Source organism: Dendrobates tinctorius, unplaced genomic scaffold (assembly GCF_039654945.1).
Source record: "Dendrobates tinctorius isolate UK_male_01 unplaced genomic scaffold, ASM3965494v1 ptg000086l, whole genome shotgun sequence".
NCBI classification, from domain to species: domain Eukaryota; kingdom Metazoa; phylum Chordata; class Amphibia; order Anura; family Dendrobatidae; genus Dendrobates; species Dendrobates tinctorius.
Window position 1 is genome coordinate 16,622,680 of NW_027361754.1, and position 26,281 is coordinate 16,648,960.

General features: G+C 43.8%; 1 protein-coding gene across 1 annotated transcript in view; it reads right to left on the minus strand.

Moving 5' to 3' along the window:
- Positions 1-9,246: 9,246 nt before the first annotated feature.
- Positions 9,247-26,281, minus strand: part of LOC141097719 (nicotinamide N-methyltransferase-like) — a 61,630-nt gene continuing 44,595 nt past the window's right edge. Inside the window, exons 2-3 of the mRNA XM_073585093.1 lie at positions 14,898-15,105; positions 9,247-9,878 (exon numbers count right to left, since the gene is read on the minus strand). Of these exons, the coding sequence (XP_073441194.1) occupies positions 9,455-9,878; positions 14,898-15,105 (632 nt within the window). The 3' untranslated portion in view covers positions 9,247-9,454. The remainder of the gene's footprint in view (positions 9,879-14,897; positions 15,106-26,281) is intronic.

The following is a 26,281-nucleotide window of genomic DNA, read 5'->3' on the forward strand; positions in this document are numbered from 1 at the left end:
GACATACAGGGAATTCTCCCTCAAGATCCAGAACACAGTCCGAATATGTTCCACATGAGAATCCCAATCCTTGGAGAAGATCAAAATATCATCCAGATAGATAATCAAAAATTTATCGACAAAATCTCGGAAAATATCGTTCATGAAGCACTGGAAGACAGAAGGGGCATTAGTGAGCCCAAAAGGCATCACCAGGTACCCAAAATGTCCCTCCGGAGTATTAAACGCCGTCTTCCATTCATCCCGATGCTTAATGCGAATAAGATTATACGCCCCCCTGAGGTCAAGCTTGGTAAACCAGCAAGCACCTTTAACTCTGGAGAATAGATCAGAAATCAGGGGTAACGGATACTGATATTTAACAGTAATTTTGTTGAGGGCACGATAATCAATACAAGGTCTTAATGATCCATCCTTTTTGGCTACAAAAAAACCGGCACCTAAGGGTGACGAGGATGGTCTAATATGACCCTTCTCCAACGCCTCCTTAATATAGGATCGCATAGCCTCGTGCTCGGGTACAGATAAATTGAAGAGCCGACCCTTGGGAAATTTACACCCCGGGCTCAGTTCAATTGCACAGTCATAACTCCTATGAGGAGGCAGAGACGCAGACTCATTCTCACTAAATACATCATAAAAGTCCGCCAAATAATCAGGAACATCATGCGACTGAGGAGAGGTGGAAAACACCGGAGCCTCACTAAAGGCACACCGACAACCCCAACTCACCACAGACACAGATTTCCAATCCAAAACTGGATTATGAATTTGTAACCAGGGAAACCCCAGAACAATAGTATCATGCAGATTATGCAACACCAAAAGTCTGCAATTTTCTTGATGATCTGGGGCGACCCGCATTACCACCTGGGTCCAAAACTGAGGTTTATTTTTAGCCAAAGGAGTAGCATCAATCCCCCTCAAAGGGATAGGCGTCTGCAGAGGTGTCATCGGAAATCCACAACGTTTAGCAAAATCCAAGTCCATTAGGTTTAGGGCTGCTCCTGAATCCACAAAAGCCTTGGCGGAAAATGTGGACAAGGAACAGATCAGAGTAATAGCCAGAAGAAGCTTAGGTTGAACACCACCAACAGAAAACGTGTGTGCAAAGCGTTTCTCTCGTTTAGGACAGACAGAAATAATATGCGAGGCATCTCCACAGAAAAAACACAACTTATTACGCCTTCTGAACTCCTGACGCTGCTCTCTGGACAAAACTCTATCACATTGCATAGGTTCAGACATTTGTTCAACAGGTGGCAACACTTCTCGTGCAGTTTTGCGTTCGCGCAAAAGCCGATCAACCTGATTGGCTAATGACATAGAATCGTCAAGACCAGAGGTAACAGGAAATCCCACCATAGTATCTTTTATGGCCTCTGACAACCCCTTCCGAAAGATAGCAGCCAAGGCATTATCATTCCAGGTAGTAAGTACCGCCCACTTTCGGAATTTTTGACAGTACAATTCTGCAGAATCTCGACCCTGGTTCAATGCCAGCAGGGTCTTTTCAGCCTGATCAATGGCATTAGGTTCGTCATACAACAACCCCAAGGCTTGAAAAAATGCGTTCACATTAGTCAGAATAGGATCATCTGGTTTCAAAGAAAACGCCCAATCCTGGGGATCGCCACGCAGCAAAGAGATGACAATTTTAACCTGCTGAGCGGAGCTCCCTGACGAGTTAGGCTTCAAGGCAAAAAATAGTTTACAATTATTTTTGAAATTCAAAAATTCTTTCCTGCTATTGAGTACCCTAGGATCTGCGGTATGGCGGGTGATTCTGTTATGAACGAGTCACCGTAGGAGGCAGACACAAAAATAGAAGCTACGTCCAGAAAACCAGAGAAGTTGGCAACTATCAGATTGCAGACCCCTGAACCTATCAACACAACTAGCAGTAGCCGTGGGGGGTTCCTACGGTGCCCTAGACCCCTCGATCACAGCCGGAGAGCTAAATAGCCTAAAGACAGAAAAGGAAATCTAAACTGCCCCAGAGCAGACCCCAAAGTAAAAGGCAGCCCCCAACATATAATGACGGTGAAGCAAGATGAAAAAACACTCACACAGATAGAAAGATAGGCTGAGCAAATGATGGGGCCCAAGCTAACTAAACAGAACAGGAAAGGAAGGTTGCTGTCTGCTATCTGCCAAAACCCTATCAAAGCCATAAGCCAACAAGCTGATATGGAAAAAGACCCTGAAGCAGCTAGGCTTCAAAAACTATATCAGCACTCAGGTATTTTCAGAAGACAGAGCTAAAGGAATTCAGCTCACCCCAGCAGGGAATGGCAGAAATCCAGAAAAACAAAGCAAAACAAAGTCAAAGCACAAATGCAAAAAGCCGAGCAGAAAACTTAGCTTTAGAAAAGCAGGAATTCATACTGGTCTCCAAGGATCCCACAGAGAAGTCACCCGCAGGGCAGAAGGGCGTTGGCAGCCTTATATCCAGTCAGTAACTCCACTCAGCCAGTCATCATCATTAGGCTCAGGTGTTTGATAATCAGGCTCACTATCTTTCTTTACCAGAAGAGGGAGTTCATCGGGCCTCAGTAGTGAAGGGGAAAATGAACTCACAACAAGGAAGCCTACACTGATCTCTCAGCCACCATGTCTTAATTTGAAGCTCAATTCAAAGCTGTAAATGATGGTCCAGACCCTGATACCTCATGCATGGCTGATTACTGCCGTGCCAGTCTAACATTTGCACTGTTTGTGAATTGAGGCCACTTTCCTGTTTTCTGTCCATCATTTGATGTGTTTTGGCAGCTTTTGAGCCCATTTGAAGGTGTTGTGTATGCGTTAGTTTTTCCCTCCCATTGACTCCAAAGGCATTCGGCTATGTTCGAAGAATATTCATTGAATAAATTGGTGAATATTGCAAAATTGTTGATCATAATCCGAACCAAACATTGAAATATTCACTCATCTCTAATATCAATCACAGAATCACAAGAACATTTGTTTGGTCCCTCTAAAGTTAAGTTTACATGTCCAATAGTGATCAAGTTAGAATGGATCCAGCAGCAATCAGTTAGCAAAAAAGTTGTGCAGACATAAATTTTTTCTCTGTTTTTAAATAACATCTCTGCTGGATCTGTTTTTTTTAACATTAAAATCTATGGAAAACATATCCTTTAATTAACCATCTGTTTTTTCTTATATTTATAATGGATCCATTTTTTTCTTACCAGATGCATTACTACATTATTGCAGCCAGACATAATTTTGTCTGAGATGATTCAGTCCTTTAGTGAAAATATAGCTAGTAGGTCTGTCCAGGAGCCATAGCCAGAGACAAGGACAGAGTAGGTGCCACTACCAGGCTGGCTTTACCCAGCACAACTTGTGAATATTATTGACCAATTTGACTGATATAGATATATATATAATATAATATTATATTATATTATATATAATATTATAATATTATAGGATATAGGATAATATTATATTATATTATTATTATATTATTATTATTATAATATTATATTAATATAATATAGACCTGTCTGAACAACTAAGGGTGGTTTCACATTAGCGCTTTTTAAGCGCACGCACGGCCGGGGGTAGCTCCGCCCCCGAGCCGGCTCTCTGCCCGGCGTGCCCGCCCCTTGCTTGTAGCGCCGCCTCCTAGCGCACAGCGGCGCCTGCGATCGGCGCACCCTATCTTTAGCATAGGGTGCGCAGATCGTGCGCAGGCCGTGCGCTAGTTGCGCTTTGACCTGCGCTGCGCACTTTTGACGGTGCGCCGTGCGCGCCAAAATAAAACTTTTCGGATTTTGGCGCGCACGGCGCACTGTCAAAAGTGCGCAGCGCAGGTCAAAGCGCAACTAGCGCACGGCCTGCGCACGATCTGCGCACCCTATGCTAAAGATAGGGTGCGCCGATCGCAGGCGCCGCTGTGCGCTAGGAGGCGGCGCTACAAGCAAGGGGCGGGCACGCCGGGCAGAGAGCCGGCTCGGGGGCGGAGCTACCCCCGCCCGTGCGTGCGCTTAAAAAGCGCTAATGTGAAACCACCCTTAGATATGGACAATCTGCAAGAAATTGTCCCCCAGAAGGGAGAGGAAGGTTTCCTCCTTGGCACTTAACCTGTCTGACACATTTCACATCCTGTATTCGGCTTTAGATATATAATATAATCTACAGATAACTGAACCTTGACTAAGTCAGTTGCCAATAAAGTTTAAGGAGATTTATCTTCACCGAATTCAGAAAGTGCCGATTCACCACTGTCAATGTCATAATTCTTACCACTAATTGTGAAAGAAATCAAATTGGATGCCACCCTGAAATGGCTTCTTTTAGCCATCCCAAAAAATTATCAGATTATTTGGGAGCAGGTTCAGGCTTGTTGTTATATTTACTTTGTACAGAGAAGGGTTCCTTCTAAGGCCTGTTTCACACATCAGTTTTTTTTGTCAGTTGAAATCCACCAAAATGGCGGATAACGGATCCGCTTGTGTACGGACATCGTGTGCCACCGGACCGTTTTTTTGACGGATCCATTGAAGGAAAAAATTTAAAGGAACCGCCATCTGGGGAGGAGAGAGAGAGAGAATTTTCAGCCGCCAAAACAGAGTTTAGGGTTAAATTTGCGGCCGAGGCAAGTCCTCCGGGCATGCGCAATGTAAAATGCGGATCCGCCCACCTGAAAAAACGTTGCATGGTTCGTCCAGGCATGTCGGCGGACGCCAAAATTTTGGTGGATCCGCAAAAAAACGGATCCAACGGATGGCCATCCATCAAGGTCCGCTGGTAATTCAACTTAATGGGAAAAAAAACGGATCCACCAAGCAAAAAGGCGGATCGTTTTTTTGCAAATCGACGGATCTTGACTGATGGTGACAAATGGGTGTGAAACAGGCCTAAGCAGCAACAAGACAATATGGAATCTGATATACACGAGATGTCCAACTCTTTAGCAGTAGTGGCAATAGTGGAAACTACAGAACATATTGGAGAAGAACATTTTCCAGCTGTGTAACGGTGGTGGGAGCAGCAACGCCGTACAGTTTGGAACATTATGGACAGGCAAAAGATGTCTTTATAGTGGTCACAGTTGTAGTAGTGGCAGCACAGTATTGAAATAAAGAGCAATTACCCACTGTCAGTTATGGCAGATCTAATCTTTGGGATCAGATGGAGGTCTAAGAAAATCCTCACAACTCTATGCTTGATTTAATTTCACAGTATGCTGGTATTTTTTTTATATTTCTTCAATGTCCCTTCCAGCCACCTGGAAGTCTCAACAACATCGCGTGAGGCACGAAGAACGTTAGTAATATGGACCCTCCCTCACGTGACTGCATACAGAATGACACATGACCCTAACATTTTGGCATGGATAATACTGAATAGAAGACCAGGCTGGAAAGGAGGATAGAAGATAGAAAACAAAAGACAGAATATAGAGGGGAGTCATTTGAATCAATCATTTGGCCTTATCCAAAGGAAAAGAATACAATTGTATCTTCTGCACAAGTCTTTTTTTATCAGGGGACTGGCGTCAGCAAAATAGATATTGGTAGGGCTAAGGAGTGGTAAGTATAAGAATTTTTTTCCACCGCTCTTCAGTCGATTCAATTCAAATTTATTTGATGCAAATCAAATTTTTCCTCTGAATTGAACAAATCAATTTTTTTGTGATTTGCTCAAATCTATTTTGGTTAGTTATATCTTGTTATTATTACTTTGTGTAGGTTGGGTATATAGCAGCTGCAGTATAGTTTGGAACATGATGGACAAACAGGAGAAGTGTAGCTGTGTAGCAATTTGCTCGAAGTTTCCAGTCATCAGCTTACTTTGTTTCTGCTCTGGTGGCTGGTGATTCTGTTGTTTTTCCTTCATTGCTGATTTTGGACCTCTGTGTAAATCCAGAAGCCTTTATAGAGGATAAAAGATGAAGGCCAGTGTTCCTCTTGGACCTGCCAAATGGAGTTGCTCAAAGTCCATCCGAGGAAACCCTATTAAGAGATAGTAATCTTCCACACACAGCTCAAATTTATAGTAATCTAATGAATAGGCAGGAGATTGTTGGTTGTGTAGAGTGATAAAGGCAGTAGTACATTATGGGACATGGTGGACAGGTAAAAATGTGTTGCTTTTTAGAGGCAGTGGTGTAAGCTACGGTAATGACAACAGCAGCTGCAAAATATAGGACATACAGTGGGAAAAAAAAAGTATTAGTCAGCCACCAATTGTGCAAGTTCTCCTATTTAAAAAGATGAGAGAGGCATGTAATTGACATCATAGGTAGACCACAACTATGAGAGACAAAATGAGAAAACAAATCCGGAAAATCACCTTGTCTGATTTAGCAAGATTTATTTTGCAAATTATGGTGGAAAATAAGTATTTGGCCATTAACAAAAGTTCATCTCAATATTTTGTTATATATCCTTTGTTGGCAATGACAGAGGTCAAACGTTTTCTGTAAGTCTTCATACAGTAATCTTGGCACACACTGTTGGTGGTATGTTGGCCCATTCCTCCATGCAGATCACCTCTTCTGTAGAGCAGTGATGTTTTGGGCCTGTTGCTTGGCAACACGGACTTTCAACTCCCTCTAAAGGTTTTCAGTGGGGTTGAGATCTGGAGACTCGCTAGGTCACTCCAGGATCTTCATATGCTTCTTAAAAAGCCACTCCTTCGTTGACCTGGTGGTGTGCTTGGGATTATTATCATTCTGAAATACCCATCCACGTTTCATCTTCAATGTACTTGCTGATGAAAGGAGTTTTGCACTCAAAATCTCACGATACATGGACCCATTCATACTTTCATGTACATGGATCCATCATCCTGGTCTCTTTGCAGAGAAACAGCACCAAAGCATGATGTTGCCACCCCCATGCTTCACAGTAGGTATAGTGTTCTTTGGATGCAACTCAACATTCTGTCTCCTCCAAACATGATGAGTTTTGTTTCTACCAAACAGTTCTACTTTGGTTTCATCAGACCATATGACATTCTCCCAATACTCTTCTGGATAATCCAAATGCTCTCTAGCAAACTTCAGACACCCCCGGACATGTACTGGCTTAAGCAAGGGGACACGTCTGGCACTACAGGATCTGAGTCCCTGGTGGCGTAGTGTGTTACTGATGGTAGCCTTTGTAATGGTGGTCCCAGCTCTATGCAGGTCATTCACTAGGTCCCCCCATGTGGTTCTGTGATTTTTACTCACCATTCTTGTGATCATTTTAACCCCACGGGGTGAGATCTTGAATGGAGTCCCAGGTCGAGGGAGATCATCAGTGGTCTTGTATGTCTTCCATTTTCTTATTATTGCTCCCACAGTTGATTTCATCACACCAAGCTACTTGCCTATTATAGATTCAGTCTTCCCAGCCTGGTGCAGGGCTACAATCCTGTTTATGGTGTCCTTTGACAGCTCTTTGGACTTCACAATAGTGGAGTTTGGAGTGTGACTGAGGTTGTGGACAGGTGTCTTTTATACTGATAACAAGTTCAAACAGGTGCCATTACTACAGGTGATGAGTAGAGGACAGAGGAGCCTCTTAAAGAAGTTGTTACAGGTCTGTGAGAGCAAGAAATCTTGCATGTTTTTAGGAGACCAAATACTTATTTTTTACCATAATTTGAAAAATAAATCTTGTAAAATCAGACAAGGTAATTTTCTGGATTTATTTTCTCAATTTTGACTCTCTCAGTTGTGGTCTACCTGTGATGTCAATTACATGCCTCTCTCATCTTTTTAAGTGGGAGAACTTGCACAATTGGTGGCTGACTAAATAGTTTTTTCCCCACTGTAATTAACAGGCAGGAGATGTGAGTCCGCAGCCAATATGTGTGCTTAGATATGTAAGACTGACAGTTTCTACAACTGGTTAAAAAAAGAATGCTTTGAAACGCCAGCTTCATGTATTGCAATAGCCACCATGTTGTATATGTGGTCAGTTGCACATTATGTGATCTTATGTACTGTATGTAGGGTGCATTGACCATAAACTTAAAGTACATATGGCCAAACATATTTATAATTTAGAAAAAAATGCCATAAGCCCATAACCAAAAAACATGAACCCTTTGATGTCATAAGATATTCCATTTAAAAACATGCTGCAGATTTAAAAGGTTTTAATTTGCTTGTAATTAGAGAAATCAGTAACTAAGAAAAAGATGGTATGATGGACCCCACAGTCCCCCCACACAGTATGATGGACTCTACAACCATCCATAAATAGCATAATGGACCCCACAACTCCCGACACCATATGATAAACCACACAGCCCTCCACAAACATTAAAATGGACCCCGCAGCTAACAATGCAATATGATGGACCCCCAAGTCCCTCATACAGTATGGTGGACCCCACAGTTCTCCACACATTATGATGGTCCCTAAAGTATGATGGACCTTACTGTCCCTCACAAACAGAAAAATGAACCAGACATCTCGCTATACGGTATGATGGAACCACAGCTCCTGACAAACATCATAATGGATCCCTTAGCTACATAAGCAGTATGGTGGACTCCACAGTCCTCCGCACAGTATTATAGACTCCACAGCACCTTATATAGTATGATAGACCCCTAAGCTCCCCACTTAGTAGAATACAGCACCTACAGTCTCCTCCCACACATCAAGATGGAACCAACAGCTCCCCACAAACAGCAAAATGGTCCCACAGCTCCCTACACTGTTTGATGGACTCCACAGCTTACCACAAACACGGAGTGATTGACCCACAGCTTATCACAATTTGACGGACCCCACAGCTCCCCACAAATTTATTATAATGGGTTCGAAAGCTCCTCATACAGAACAATAGACCCACAATCACCCCACACACACATAGTATGTCGAAATTCTACAGCTAGTCACAGTATAATAGACCTCACAGCTCCATATGCCGACAGTTTCCGACTCCACCATTATATTTACCAGTATTTGTGTGCTCAGCATGCCGAGGGGATACAGGACAGCTACATGGTGCCATATGGGATCTGCAGGCTTCACTTTTCCCACCCTTTTTTTAGACCGTCTGTTTTAATTGATTGGCCCAAACTTTAAGGCCATCAAAAGCAGATATCTGTGAAAAATCCAGTATGATTTATTCTGATTTCAGTTACTGCTTGTATGTAGCCATTAGCAGATGTCACATCAAACTCAATATGATTATTGCTCATACATCAATTTTAGTAGAACTTTAGTGCAAGTAAGCAACAAAAAATTAGACTTAAGTAAAGGACACAAATGCGACAAAGAATGGTAAAATATTACATGCTTCATTTTATTAGACTGGTGTCATATACTGTAAGTGTAATAGGAAACATAGCAGCTGTTAAAAAGCAGCTGACAAGCAGTTAGCCAGCATGGTGCACCAAATGTGCAATTTAACAGTTACCTAAAGAAATTAGCGGGATTTAAGCTTTACATATGTTTTGTGACATAGAGACTCAACTTGAGTCATTTTTGATCTACTTCTCTTTGTGTGCTGCAATAAATATGATGGCTTTATAGTCAGTAAGGTCACTCACAACCGTTCTCTTCTTAACCTCACAACGTTCAATGATAAAACCTTCTCTAACTACAGATTTCCGAGCAAAATCTTCATCGTAATTGAAGGAATGGAACTTGTGTTTCCCAACTGTTACATATGTTACATCCAAAGACCCAATTAATATAATGTGTCCTCCAGGTTTCAGCAACTTTGAGACCTTCTTGAGATATCTCATGTAATCATCTTGATCTTTACAGATGGCATCTAGCAGCCAAGCACAGATGATACAATCCGCTGGTGGTAAGACAATTGGATCCATGATATTTTCTTTCTCGAGGTCACATTTCACGACATGTTGAAGGGCTGATCTCACTTTTTCTTCTTTAATCTGTAACTGATCACTGAAAGAAATGGGGAAAATGATGAATGTAATTATACCACTGTCCATAATTATACCATATTGAATTTATGATGTTAGAGCTCAGTGGTTAGAGCTGGACTATTTCAAGCTACTGCACTGAATCCTGCATGTGTCCTACCTATGTTATTCACAGCATATATAATGGTATTTAACTATTTCAAGCTACTGCACCGAATCCTGCATGTGCCCTACCTATGTTATTCATATTAGCAGCATATATAATGGTATATAGTTATTTCAACTTACTCTGCTTATCCCCTTATGCTATGAGGTCAAGTAACTTTTCAAAGTGGTTTATGATCCATGTAGGCCTGGACACTTGATGATCTGCTCACTACATTTATTGTGTCCTGCTGTCTCAACTTAGTGTGATTGATTGCTAACGAGAGAAAAAAAAGTAAGAGATCTTAGAACTGGCCTCCTACTGTATATATTCAGATGTAGCCTGGGGAAAGCATTTATGCAGGGGGGCATTTATGTACATTTAATCGAAGCACATTTGATCAAAGTACTGGCAGTTTTAACATGATAGTTAGACAGGGCAGGAGACAGGTAAGACAAATTAATAAACCTGTATATTTGGATTACAACAAATATACACCATATGTATTTGTATAATTTATATCCTGGCTGCTTCAATCACTCACATCCACTGCCCTTGCATTACCTCTTTACACTCCATCCTTATCGGCCACTTTGTCCTTTCCTCTCCTATGTATAGCACTCACGCTCTTTTCACATTGCTAAACATTCATTTGCACCATCCAACACATGAGACTCTCTCACAAATCACTTAACCATCTGCTCACTCTTTCTATTCTCCTTCTCCTAATCGCAGGAGAAATCTCTCCCAACCCCGGCCCCCATGTCATAGTAGATCAAACCCCTCAACTGCTACACTCAGAAACCCCTCTAATCTTATTAATATTCCCTGCATGCCTTCTATCTCTTTTAATTGTGCCCTTTGGAATTCTCGCTCAGTGTGTAATAAACTTTCCTTCATCCATGACTTCTTACTTTCTGATTCTCTTAACCTTCTGGCTCTTACTGAAATCTGGATCCGGCAGTCAGACACCACCGCTGCTCTTTCATACAGTATGGTAGAATACACTTCTTTCATACCCCAAGATCAGACAACAGAGCAGGTGGAGGTGTTGGTCTACTCCTATCACCCAAATGTACCTTTCAGGTTATCCATCAAGTACCCTCACTTGTCTTCCCTTCTTTTGAGGTCCATGCTGTCAGACTCTACATCCCCTTCTTCTTGCGAGTGGCAGTTATGTATCGTCTTCCGGGCCCCTCCTATCAGTTTCTGGATCACTTTGCCACCTGGCTTCAGCACTATCTCTCCTGTGACATCCCCACCCTCATCATGGGAGACTTGATCATTCTCATTGCTCTTCCCCTCTCACCATCCGCTTCTCACCTTTTATCTCTTACCTCCTCTTTTGGCCTCTCGCAGCATACTAACTCCCCCACGTATGGAGATGGAAACTTCTTCGACTTGGTCTTCTCCCGGCTTTGCTCAGTGGATGATTTCACAAACTCCCCTGTCCCGCTCTCTGACCACAACCTTCTATCATTCTCTATCAAGAACTGCCATCCCACCCAGGTCACCCCACTTTCCACATTTTTAGAAACATACAGGTCATTAGCACACAGAAACTTATGAATATCTTGCAGTCATAATTGGCCCCTAACTTCTCCCTCTCATGTCCTGATTCTGCACTGAATGAAACACTTTAAAGTGCCCTGGATGAAACTGCACCTCCAATACATAGAATAACTAGGCACAGATGGCGACAACCCTGATTCACACTGCAAACACGCTTCCTACAGCGGTGCTCCATGTGCACTGAACATCTGTGGAGAAAATCCAATCTACCCGAAGATTTCATCCATTATAAGTTTATGCTTAAAACATACAATGCCTTTCACCTCTCAAAACAAAGCTATTTCAACACCCTCATCACCTCACTATCCAATAACCCGAAACATCTATTTGTCAGTTTTCATTCCCTACTCAACCCAAGAGTGCAGCCCCAACCACAGAGCTCCACGCTGACGATCTGGCCAATTATTTCAAAGAAAAAATTGACCATATCCGACAGGAAATTATCTCCCAATCATGTCATACCATGCACTGTCCTCCCTACCCCACTGCATCTAGCTCACTCTCTGATTTTGAACCAGTAACAGAAGAAGAAGTAATCAGGCTCCATGCATCTTCTCGCACTACTACTTGCACCAGTGACCCCATTCCATCACATCTCCACCAGTCCTTTCCCCTGCTGTCACCACTCACCTAACAAAAATATTCAACCTCTCTCTCTTCCAGTATCTTTCCTTCCTCATTTAAGCATGCGATTATACAGCCATTACTTAAAAAAACCATCCCTCGACCAAAACTGTGCCACTAACTATAGTCCTGTCTCTAATCTTCCCTTCATCTCTAAATTCCTGGAAATGCCTGGTTTACACCCGACTTATCCGCTATCTCTCAGATAACTCTCTTCTCGACTCTCTACAATCCGGTTTCTGCCCTCTACACTCTAATGAAACTGCCCTCACTAAAGTCTCTAATGATCTTCTAAAAGCTAAATCTAATGGTCACTACTCCATGCTAATTCTCTTGGATCTCCCCGCAGTATTCAACACTGTGGATCATCAGCTCCTCCTCATTATGCTCCAATCCATCGGCTTCAAGGACACCATTCTCTCCTAGTTCTCCTCCTATTTCTCTGACAGCTCCTTTACTTTATCTTTTGCTAGCTCCTCCTCCTCCTCTCATCTTCCCCTTACTGTTGGGGCTCCTCAAGGATCGGTTCTAAGCCCCCTCCTCTTCTCTTTGTAAACTGAACCTGTCAAAAACTGAACTCGTTGAGTTTCTTCCCTCTACTAACCTACCTATGCCCAACATTGCCATTTCTGTGTGCGGTTCCATCATTACTCCCCAGCAACATGCCCACTGTCTTCGGGTCGTACTTGATTCCGAGCTCTCATTCACCCCTCACATCCGATCACTGGCTCGCTCTTGTTATCTGCTCCTCAAAAACATTTCTAGAATTCGACCCTCTTTTACTTTCGACTCTGCAAAAACTTACTGTTTCTCTTATTCATTCTCGTCTGGACTATTGTAACTCTCTACTAATGGGTCTCCCTCTTACCAAACTCGCCCCTCTCCAATCTGTCCTGAATGCTGCAGCTAGGATCATATACCTCACCAATAGTTATACCAATGTCTCTACCTTGTGCCAGTCCTTACACTGGTTACACATCCACTCTAGAATTCAGTATAAACTTATTACCCTCACCCATAAAGCACTCCATGGCTCAGCACCACCCTACATCTCCCTCGTCTCAGCCTACCACCCTACCCTGCTCTCCGTTCTGCTGACCTGAGATTAACATCCTCAATAATCATAACCTCCCACTCCAGTCTCCAAGACTTTTCCCGTGCTGCGCTAATTTTTTGGAATGCACTACCCAGATTAATATGATTAATCCCCAATCCCTACAGTTTTAAGCATGCCCTAAAAATGCATTTGTTCAGACTGGCCTATTGCCTCAGCGCATTAACCTAAATTTCCCTGTGTGGCTCATTCAAAATTTTTTACCATAACCAGGTTCCTTGCATCATGTTCTCACATGCTTTATGCATTTAATAGCCTTTTGTGTCTGTACTGTTAAATATTTAGACTGTTAACTGGTTCATGCAGCATCATAGAAACACCCGATTCTTACACTATGGCTGCTCCAAACAATAAAACCAATTGTTACCATCCACCTTTCGTGTCTCCCCTTTTTCCTTGTAGATAGTAAGCTTGTGAGCAGGGCCCTCATTCCTCTTGATTCCTCTTGGTATCTGTTTTGATCTATGTGATTATTGTTATGCTGTAATGTCTATTGTCTGTAGAAGTCCCCTCTATATTGTAAAGTGCTGCAGAATATGTTGTCGCTATAGAAATAAAATTATTATTTATTATTATTAGACTATTGAATTTCAAGACGGAAGAGAGTCTCGAATTAAACCAAGGTTGATGGTCTAGAAGGGTCACAAATAGAAAGCCAGAGACTCCGTAAGAAAGATTAAAAAATAGGTCCTCCCATACAGCTCCAAACCACCATGAAATAAAACATCGGATTCCTGTGCTTGACTTGTTGGGGTCCAATGGGGAGTCCTTTTAGGAGCGAACTGCTTAGATGCCATCTTCTCTGTTTATCACGGCATTTGCAGAGTTAAATTGCATCAGTTTGAGTTACTGTAACTATCCTGGCATCTACCACATATGAATAAGGAACGGTATATGTGGAAATGGCTCTTAATAAGTCTTCCTAACTTATGCCATATTTAATCAGCAGATATTAGAAGAAAAGGACAGGTGGTACCATTCAAAACCATAGTGATTGTGTGGCCTGACACCATTGATGGAATGCCACTGAGCACCAGATTTTAAGAGTATAAGCTATGTTTGTGCCTTGTTTGGATATTTAACATATGTCTTGGGAAAAAGCTCAGTAGATATGCAATAAAAGTAGCCAAAGGCTGCCATTCACCTAATGATGGCCAAAATAATGTTTTGTTTTTTTGGCTCTGGTATTATAAGCTAATAAAACTTTTCTTACAGAATTGAGCAGCGTACCTAAAAACGCTTTCCACAGTGGGCCACTGCAAAAAAGTGGCTTTTTTTGTATTTGGGACATTGATGAGCATTTACCACTCTATTTCTAATCAGTGAAATTTCTGCTTAATCATCATTCTGATTTATACGGTAATTCTGATTAAACTGTACCCATTATTATACAGTTTGAGAAAGTTGTTTTGACTATATAAAAGACGACTCTTTCCGGTATAAATTTTCATTTTAAGTAGACTATTAAGGGAAACCAAAGCAGATGATGAGAAGATACATGATATTATGCTTAGACTGCAGTCATAGATTTTATATTGTAGAAACAAGATCTGAAGGTTTTCTTAAATTTTGGTCAAATATTTCACCTGTTTCCATCCACATCAACATGAAGTTTTGTGGCATGGCTCCAATTGAAAGCTCCTGTACGTTCATCCACCCATCTTTTCAGCTCCATGATGCATCTGTCTCTCATCTTCAGCACTATGATGTGCTTGAAATAATCACAGGCTGCAAACAAATGATGAACCATGGAACTAGGACTGATATCAATCAAGATGTCTCCTTTAATATGACCTGCAGAAAAAAATTCGGAATATTGAAGGATGCATACACAGCAGGGGGAAAGTTTCAGTAACTGGTTTCATCTTCGTGTTAAGACACTACTCTTACTATAAATTATATCTATTGATTACATCTATTTTCTCCATCCTGCCCATGCATTATTGACATCATGGGCGAAAATTCTCTATCATGGGGTGCATAAATTTACCATTTTTGCAGTATAGAAAATGCATCTCTTATTAGTAAGCAGAATGGATAAGTCCAATACATCCAATATTCAAGAACGTTTTGTTAGAAAGTTTGTCTCGTTACAACAAGACCACCTCGTACATCTGCTTCCATAAATTGACTGGTGAATCCATCCAAAACATATTTTTTTATTTTATAAAGACATCATCTTAAAGAAGTCTCTTCTGTAATTTTAGGTATATAGATCCAGCTGCCAAAATACATCTCATGGATTTCTTGAGTTGACAGAAAACCATGCACTATGACATCTCCTGCTATGGGACGAATACTATCAAGAAAAGAAGGTCACCTTGTTAACTTTACACTATGGACAGGGTCTTGCTATCCTCTAATTATAATGATTACAAAACTCCTTGTTACTAGCTTTCTTCTTGTACGATATAATGTTTTCAAATAATATTCTTCTATCTATACAGTCTAATATAGTTTCAATTGTTCCATGCACTGATAGAAAATTGAAACATTTATTATGTTAAACACTCAAAGACGTTTTAGATGAACAATGGCTTTTGTCTATAATTTTTAACAAAATTGGTGAACCCCGCTTTTCTGAAATCCAAGAAAAGTGAAAGTAATCCTCCAAAGTTCTCTGATGCTAGGTACTCTAACCTTGCCAAATTATCAGATGGGCCCCTCAACAATCAGCAGAACAAAAAGCATCCCCTACCTGCGACTCCCAACAACTGAAATGTAATCTGTGGGACAACCTTACAGTGTTTCCAATATTCCTGAAGGATCATCATAATCTAAATTTATCACTTCCCAATATGGCAATTTTCTATTTTTGAGCTTTAATTTTTTTCCTCTCCTTATTCCAAGAGCCATAACTTTTTTTGCTTCTCCGTATGATGTATGAGGGCTTAGTTTTTGGGTTTTTTTTTGTACTTTTGAATGACATCATTTATTTTATCATATCATGTTATGGAAAAAGTGAAATGCCAGAAAAAGCATATTTTTTTAAAAAAAAAAAATTTCTTTATATGGCAAAAGGACCTAGTAATATTTTTCTCCAGATTAGTATGATTATGGCATTACAAAACTTGCCAATTTTTTTTATTTAAGTGGTGAAAAAATGTTGGAAACTTGTCAAAAAATTAATTTAGTTTGTGCTGCCATTTTCCAAAAAACCATAATATTTTTCAAATTTTTGTTGTGGGTGCTTGTTTTTTGCACCCAGAGTTTTGGTGGAGGAGTCAATGGGCAGTTTGAACAATGTACCCCCCTACTGCACTCTGTGATTGTTGTTGTCAGAGATATGTTAAAATCCGCTGGTGGAACACTGATCCATTTGCTGCTGTTAGAAGCAGATGATGGCTGAATAACACAGTCATTAGCTGTCATCAGTTTTGAGCCCGCATCAAAGACAGAGCTAACATATGACTTACCTAGAAGTCATATGTTGGTAAAGCGTTAAAGAAGCGCTACAGCAATTTCTATTTTTTTGCACATATGTTTGCTCATCAGTAGTGATGAGTGAGCAAAATTGGTAATGATCTAATGTACTAGCGGTGCTCGGCGAGCGCCGAGCATTTCTGGGATTGTTCTGCAGGAATTCGGGTCCCCGCCCTGCATGTTTGGTGCTCTTTAGAGCGCCAGTCAACATGCAAGGATTGTCTGCCATGCACTGTAACTTAAACCCTAACCCCAACATGCCCCTAGCCCTAACCCTACCCTGTTGGGAAAATGAAAATAAATACATTTTTTTTATTTCATTATTTTTCCCTAACTAAGGGGCTGATAAAGGGGGGTTTGATTTACTATTTATAGCAAGTTTTTATGTTTGGCAGCTGTCACACTCTAAAAGACGCTTTTTATTGTAAAAAATAGTTTTTGCATCACCACATTTTGAGAGCTATAATTTTTCCATATTTTGACCCACAGAGTAATGTGAGGTCTTATTTTTTATGCGATAAGTTGACATTTTTATTGGTACCATTGTCGGGCACATGACATTTTTTGATCGCTTTTTATTCCGATTTTTGAGACGCAGAATGAACAAAAAACAACAATTCATGAACTTCATTTGGGATGGGTGTTTACACTGTTCCACGTGTGGTAAAATTGATAAAGCAGTTTTATTCTTCGGGTCAGTACAATTACAGCGATACCTAGTGTTGAGCATTCCGATACTGCAAATATCGGGTATCGGCCGATATTCGCTGTATCGGAATTCTGATACCGAGTACCGATAGTTTTACAATATCGAATACCGGAATACATTCAACACATTAGCCGGATGATGGGACTACTACTTTCACATAATTGGCTAATGTGTCAATCACTGTCATTGTAGCAGGCATAGCCCGACGGGACTTGTAGTCCCATCGGAAAATGCCTGCACACAGACACAAAGACCCCCGAGAGGACCGCACAGACCCCCGGCAGGCCCGCACAGACCCCCGGCAGGCCCATACAGACCCCCAGCAGGCCCACACAGTCCCCCGGCAGCCCGCACAGACCCCCGGCAGGCCTGCACAGACCCTCGGCAGGCCCGCACAGACCCCCGACAGGCTGCACAGACCCCCGGCAGGCACGCACAGACCCCTGGCAGCCCGCACAGACCCCCATCAGGCCCGCACAGACCGCTGGCAGGCCCGCACAGACCCACGGCAGCCCGCACAGACCCGCGGCAGGCCCGCACAGACCCCCGAGAGGCCCGTACAAACCCCGCCCGCACACACAGACACGCACAGTGTCCGCCCACGCACCGCCCACACTCTTCCCCCCTCCCGAACTGGATGTGCAAGTAAAGAAAGGGTTTATTTTCATTCCGATATTTGTGCCCCATTGACTTGCATGGGGTTTCCGGTATCGGAATCAGGGTCAATATAATTACAACAGGTGAGACCAATTATAATCTGACACATTCCTCCTTCTTTTGCTGTCAGGTAATCTAGTACAATAGTATGTTGGTTAGTAACTATGATTAATTGTCTCTGTATTGTATTAGTTTCATTAAGAACTTCAAGAATCTGGAAAATCTGATCGTCCAGGTAGTCGGTAGCTTCCACTAATTTATCCCACAGTTGTGTTATGAAGGGGTATATTAGCATACTACGGAATATTTTGTTATCCCCATCTTTACTAGATGCAACCTATCATGTGGCTGGGGCTTATTGTCTGCAGCCCTTCTATACAAAGTGTGATTTGGAACTTCTGCAGTGTCTATTTTACTATGAGGAACTATGAAAGTGGCTGGTGTTAGTTTGGTAAGAGTGCAAACCCCTCTTATGTCTGGACTCACCCACCTGTAGGCATAATGTCTGCAAACCAAGAATACTCCTTCGGGGAGAACACAAACGTGACCAGGGGTCTGTATACATTGGTATAAACTCAAAAGTCCTGACATAGGCTTATGGGCACACCAAGTATTATTCATTTGCTTTCCACTTATACCAGATGTACATTTACCCCTTTCTTTCCTTATTATTTTACCCGTAGATGCTTTACAGCCTTCAACACCATCTTGGTACACCGTATCATTAACCTGTGTTTGATCGCGAGTGTATATGCGGAAGCAATTATTGTCCTCACCACAGGTGTCTGCTCCAGTGTGTTGAAGACTGAACTGCAGTCCATCAGTTGGTTTCCTGTTCCGAAGGGGAACCGCAGGATACGCTACAGTCTTACCTGGGCCAAGGAACCGCCTGTGCAGGGGTTCCGGTCCAGAGGCAGCGACGGGGGAGTGCTGGAATCCGGCTCCCTCCTCGGCTGGTATGGATGAGGGGCAGAAACCCCGGTACCGGGTGGCGCCGACCGGGGTTCTTCTGTGGACGACATGACACCGGGCGGGAGGATCCATTCCGGTCCATGTGGGGGCGCAGGAATCGGAGAAAACGGCAGCCTCCGGCGTTCCTAAAGGGCTTCAGCGTCCAGGAGGACGCACATGCAGCGCAGCAGGAAGTGGTAAGGAGGAACTTCCGGGTTACCGGAGGTTCCTCGGCTCAGAGCGCACGCACGGCTGGGCGGCGCTGCAAGCAGAGAGGCGCTCCCCGCCCCCTCCAGAAAAAAAAAAAAAAAGAGCGATTTGATCTGCAGAGCGTGGGCGGCTAGTCTCAGCGCTGTAGCGAGGAGCCGAAAATAGGTGCACCTGGAGGGGGAGGTACCAGGTATGAAGGGGCTTATAAAAGGCCTGGGGCACAGGGATATGGCGTGCAATCATGTCTTCACCAAGGCAGGACACGCATCCCCAGGCAGGCGACGCAGCAGCAGCCAAGGACCACGCAATACGAGGGTCCTCGGATCGTAGCCACAGAAGCCATGCCAACAAGCCTCCTTCTCAGCCTCCTGAGCCGGTACCTACAGCTTCTCTGGGTGAGTGGACGACGCTCTGCCTATCAAGCTGATAAAATGTCTCTCTCTCTCTATCTCTCTCTCTCTCCCTCTCCCCTCCGTCATGATGTCTCTATCTCAGACTAAGAGGAAGGAAAAATCAAAAAATAAAGAATGTGCCCTGTGTACACGTCCGCTACCGGACTCTTACACAAAAAGAGTGTGCAAAAGATGCATAAACGAAACGGCAAAACAGGCGTCAACATCAGCCGCAGATATAAGGGCTATAATTAGGGAAGAACTACAGGCCCTAAGTCAGTCTAGCAGGCCTACTAATATCGAAACAACTAGGCCAGCAGACGCCGTAGACACCGATGAGGGCGAAATAGCCTCGGATAGTTCTAATACATCCACATCGGCATCCTCCTCAGAGATGGAGGGCCATTGCTGTTTTCCCTTAGATCATATGGATAATTTAATTAAATCCGTGAGGAATACAATGGGTTGCACAGATACAAAGCCGCAAACGACTCAGGAAATTATGTTTGCAGGTCTGACAGACAGAAAGAGGAGAGTTTTTCCCGGTTATTCCAGCGATAAAAGCTCTGGTTAAGAAGGAGTGGGAGAGACAGGACCAGAGAGGGTATCTTCCCTCAACTTCAAAGAGAAGGTACCCCTTTAACGACGAAGACTTGTCGACATGGGTTAAAGTCCCGAAGGTAGACGCGGCAGTGGCCTCCGCCTCAAAGCAAACAATCTTACCAGTGGAGGACTCGGGGGTTCTAAAAGACCCTCTGGACCGTAAAGCTGACGCCTCATTAAAGAGGGCATGGGAGGCAGCTACCGGCACGTTTAAACCGGCAATAGCTAGTACTTGCACAGCTCGCTCTATGCTGGTCTGGATCGACCAACTAGACCAGCAAATAGACCAGAAGATCTCCAGAGACAAGCTACGAGCCGCCATACCTCTAATCCGCGGCCCAGCGGCATATATAGCAGATGCTTCGGCTGATTCCTTACGCATGGCAGCCAGAACAGCAGGGTTGGCTAATAACGCCAGACGTAGCCTATGGCTAAAAAGCTGGAGAGGTGACACCCAATCCAAAGCAAAGCTTTGTACCATTCCTTGCGAGGGTGAGTTCTTATTTGGGAAAGCCTTAGATTAAATCCTTACGAAGGCAAAAGAAAGGAAAAAAGGATTCCCTAACCCTCCTCTCCCATTTTATAGGAGGGCGTTTAGGAGAAGACCTTTGGCCGAGGAAGACCAGCAGAAAATCAAAACCGCTGGTCCACAAAGGAAGGAAAGAGCAAAGGTGCCATGTTTAGAGGTTCCTCCTTCCGCAGGGACAGGAACTGAGGAGCCAGTCCCTCCAGTAGGGGGGAGGCTAAAATTTTTTTTTAGAGAATGGGAGAAAATTACGCTTAGCCCTTGGGTTCTGGGCATTATTAAAGAAGGGTTAAAGATAGAATTTCATCAAGTACCCCATAATTCGTTAATCATAACATCCTTCAGCTCGCCAATTCAACAGCAGGCCCTGGAGGCTGAGATTTGGAGCCTTCTGGACAAAAAAGTTTTGGTCCATGTGCCTAAAAGGCAGGAAGGGAGAGGATTTTACTCCCCTCTCTTTCTGATACCTAAACCAGACGGGTCATTCCGGACGATAATCAACTTGAAGAAATTAAATTCATTTATAATAAATCATAAATTTAAGATGGAATCCATAAGATCCACGATTAAACTCCTCTTCCCTAATTGTATGATGGCAGGCTTGGATCTGAAGGATGCTTATTATCATATTCCCATCCATTGCAGATATCAGAGATACCTCAGAGTGGCGGTCCTCCTCGATGGCAAGATACAGCATCTCCAGTTCACAGCCATGCCAATCGGCATTTCCATCGCACCACGAGTATTTACAAAGGTGATGCTGGAAGTGATGGCTTTTTTATGCCAGAAGGACACACTAATAGTACCCTATCTGGATGATTTTTTGATAGTAGGGAATTCAATTCGGCAATGTAATGAGCGAGTTGCTGATACAATCTTGTCCCTACAGGCCCTAGGGTGGATAATAAACTTCAAGAAGTCCAGAATCGAGCCGCAGTCTGTTCAGTCCTTCCTAGGTCTCGAGCTAGACTCCATATACCAAAAATGTCTACTGTCTCAGGTAAAAATTTCAGCAATTAAAAAGAAAGTGAGGATAGCAATAGTTCGGCCACACATATCTTTAAGGGAAGCAATGTCCCTCCTGGGATCCCTTACTGCCTGCATCCCCGCAGTTCGCTGGGCCCAGTTCCACACGAGGGAACTACAACACCAAATTCTCTTAGAGGAATCTCGGGATCGGGGGAATCTGACAAAGAAAATCACGCTATCCCAGGAGGTCCTAACCTCCCTTACATGGTGGCTAAGGGATGATAACTTAGCGGGAGGAGTACCTTGGGTTATAACACCCTCCCGTATAATTATCACGGACGCTAGCCCCACAGGATGGGGAGCCCATATGGGAAATAGTTTTGCCCAAGGCCTATGGGATATAGGCGAAGATCAGGATTCGTCAAATTTAAAAGAACTAAAAGTCTATCATGCATTGTGTCATTTTCTTCCACAGCTACAAGGGGAAAACGTGAGAATCCTTTCGGACAACACCACAGTAGTCGCATATCTGAACAGACAAGGCGGAACTCGATCAGTCACCTTAATGTCTTCCGCAAGAAGGATTTTATCCCTAGCAGAAAAACAATTTTTGTCTCTCTCAGCCCTCCACATAAGGGGAAGAGACAATTGGGAGGCAGATTTTCTAAGCCGCCATACACTGCGACAAGGAGAGTGGTGTCTAAGCCGGGAGATATTCACACGCATCGTGGCACTATGGGGTCGTCCCCAAATAGATCTCTTCGCCACCAGAGAGAACAGACAGGTGCGAAGATTCGCCTCTCTAAATATGACAGACAATCCGGAAATTCTGGATGCCCTCCAGGCCCCGTGGCAATTCAAACTGGCATATGCATTTCCCCCAATCATACTACTACCGCTGGTGATCAGGAAAATCAGAGCAGAGGAAGCACAAATAATCTTAGTAGCACCATTCTGGCCCAGGAGGCCTTGGTTTTCTTGCCTGCAAGCAATGTCAGTGACAGACCCGTGGGTGCTTCCATCAACCCCCAGGCTCCTCTCACAGGGGCCATTCTTCCATCCTCAAGTGGACAATCTCCACTTGACGGCTTGGAACTTGAAAGGGAAATGTTGAGATCAAGAGGATTCTCGGAGAGATTAGTCAATACACTCCTACAAAGTGGAAAAGTGACAACGACAAAAATTTACACCAGAGTATGGAGAAAATTCCTAGAGTCCCACGCAGGGCCGGATTCGGGAGAAATTCCGATTACAGCGATCCTAGAGTTCCTACAGAAAGGGAAGGAATTAGGGTTAGCTGTTAACACACTAAAAGTACAGGTGTCGGCTCTAGGGGCCCTCTATAGTTATAACGTGGCAGGCAATAGATGGGTAAGCAGATTCATCTCGGCCTGTGAGCGGAGTGAGCCGGTGCACATACCTAGAGTTCCTCCTTGGGACTTAAACCTGGTTCTGAAGGCTCTAACACGTCCTCCCTTTGAACCCTTAGATTCAATATCCCTTAAACACCTATCCTTCAAAACAGTACTGCTAGTTGCACTAACCTCAGCCAGAAGAGTTAGCGACATACAAGCACTTTCAATAGAACCCCCTTTTCTGTTGACATTTCAGGATCAGTTAATATTAAAACCAGACTCCTCATACTTACCAAAGGTAGCAGGGAAGTTTCATAGATCACAAGAGATCCACCTCCCTTCATTTTTTAGTAACCCTTCTACTCCAGAGGAAGAAAAGTTCCATACACTAGACGTTAGAAGAGCTGTATTACAATACATCGAGAGGTCTAGCAGCTGGAGGAAGAGTAGGGCTCTGTTTATTTCCTTCCAGGGCCAAAAGAAGGGATATGAAGTCACAAGGGGTACTTTGTCTCGGTGGATCAGAGACGCGATTGGGCTGGCATACTCCGAGAGCAATAAAAATCCTCCGGAGGGTATCAGAGCACATTCCGCCAGAGCTATGGCTTCCTCCTGGGCAGAGAGAGGAGACGTCGCAATCGAGTCTATATGTAAGGCGGCAACCTGGTCTACACCCTCTACCTTTTATAATCACTATAGGCTTGATTTATCATGCTCATCCGACCTAGCCTTTGGTAGAGCGGTCCTCAGCACGGTGGTCCCTCCCAGGTGAAGGTCTCTGAGGCGGACCGCCCTCTTTTATCTCTGTAGGTTTCCTGTTCCTATGGGCGGATCCCTCTCTCCAAGTGGGTGCTGTCGTGGACTCATTAAAAGAGCATTACCGGTAAGTAATCCGGCTTTTTTTGCCTTGTCTTTTTTTAAGGGGTTCACCAAAGGTGTTAACTAGTGGGACAGTTTTATAGGGTGGGTCCTTACAGACGCGGCGATACTAAATATGTGTACTTTTATTGTTTTTTTATTTAAAAAAAGAAATGAATTTATTGGGGAATAATTTTTTTTCTTTATTTAGAAATTTTTAAAAAATTATTTTTACACAATTTTTTTTTACTTTATTACATTGTCCTAAGGGGGACATTACTGTATAATGTCAGATCGCTGATCTGACACCTTTCACTGCACTGTGTCAGATTAGTGATCTGACAGGCAGTGCATGCGGCTTCTCAGCGCCTGCTCTCAGCAGGCACTGAGAAATCCACCTCCCTGCAGGACGCGGAAGGCCCCCGCAGTCATCTTGGATCCAGAGGCCTGCAGGGAGTAAGGCCATCGGAACAAAGGGAGCACATCGCATTGTTCTGAGGGTCTCAGGGAAGCACGCGTGATTCTTCTCTATGCCCCTGGAGCACTGCGATTATGTTTGATCGCAGTGTGCCGGGGGTTAATGTGCCGGGAGCGGTCCGTGACCACTCCTGATACATAGTGCCAGATGTCAGCTGTGATAATCAACTGACACCTGGCCGCAATCAGCGGTGCTCCCCCCGTGAGCGCCGCTGATCGGCTATGACGTACTATCCTGTCCTTGGGAATTTAGTCCTAGAGCATATGGATGGGATAGTATATCACATGGCAGAAAGGGGTTAAACTGTGGTTTTCCCACACATGGATCACATACAAGTTCACTCCAAATTCAGTCATTTGTAGTGAACATGGAAAATATTGCATTCCATTTCAAATGGGCAAGGCGCGTGGCAAGGGACGGGGAAGTGGACGTGATGGTGATGGTGCATGCAGAGGCTGAGGCTGTGGGCAAGCTGAAATTGTGCCACAGAAAACACCCACTTCTTCTTGCTCGACCTTCCTGTCCCATTACTAGGGGACCGCAGCAGCACACTACTATTGAACCCAGAGCAGTGTCAAAAGGTTGTTGGTTGGATAGCGGATAATGCTTCTAGTCACTTTGCCACCACCACCCTGTCTTGCACACGGTCAAGTCTTAGTAGCCGTGAGTCTGGACCGCATATTGCTTACCCTGATCCTCCTGTCTCCCACCATGCCGAGTGTCAGAGACAACTGATCCTACCCTTGGACACTCCGAAGAGCTGTTCACTTATCTATTTATAGATTCGGGCCTCTCGCCCAGTCCACTTGAAGTGGGGCAAGATGAGATTGCATGTAGCAATGCCCAAATATTAGCACAGCCACAGTCACATGAATATGTCACAAGAGGCAGGAGATGATGAGACACAATTGCGCTCGCTGAGTGAGGCTCCTCGCTCCAAGACAGTGAGTGATGTGGCAGTTCCTGCTGTGGCAGCTCCAGCTGGCTGTGGCACCCGGCGCTCAGTGAGGCTCCTCGCTCAGGCGGCTCCTGCTCCAGCAGCTTCCACCACCGCACCGGACACTGGCGGCTGATCTCCCGGGCCCCGGCGCTTGCTGTGGCTCCTCGCTTCGGCGGCTCCTGCTGCAGCAGCTGGCACCGCCGCACCGGACACTGGCTGACACACATCTCCCGGCTTCTCATCTCAAGTTATCAACCCACAACAAAGGTGAGTTCTGGCTTTAGGGGGGGAGGGAGGGAGGGGGGTGACCACCTAACAGACCTAGCAAAGCAACACCAACAACCTCCAATGTCTCCAAACTCAAGACCCCGGCCTCAACCATCATTCTCCAGGACCTACTTAGTGATGATCCAGGAATTTACACAATAGTCACAAATCCTTCCATAGGTCCCACTCTACAGCTCAGACTCCTGTGCAGGGAGGGGGCGACTTGTCTGCAGTTTGTCTTCATGTTTCTAGAATAATGGTGCAACAGCGAGAAGCTGCAGACTTGATGGTACAACGGCTTCATCCCATCTCCAAGTTGTAAGGAGTCGCACACCATCCATAAACCAAAAAAAATGCACTTTCGAAAAATATTCTTTATTGAGTATATTAAGAAAAAAATGGTAAGAAAATGACAATGACAGTAAAAGGCCACACTAGGAAAACTCCCCGGAGTTCCAACACAAATTCAAAATGTACAATCAAAGTAAGGGACAGCAGGAAAATGACGATGTTTGTTACCCAGTTCTGTCCCTGAAAAGCCCTTTCTCTGCTGTATCTGTGCATCATCAATTGTGGTATGTGTTAAAGGGGGGGGCTCACTGAGACTATTTCGCCTGGGGCCCTCAAAAACC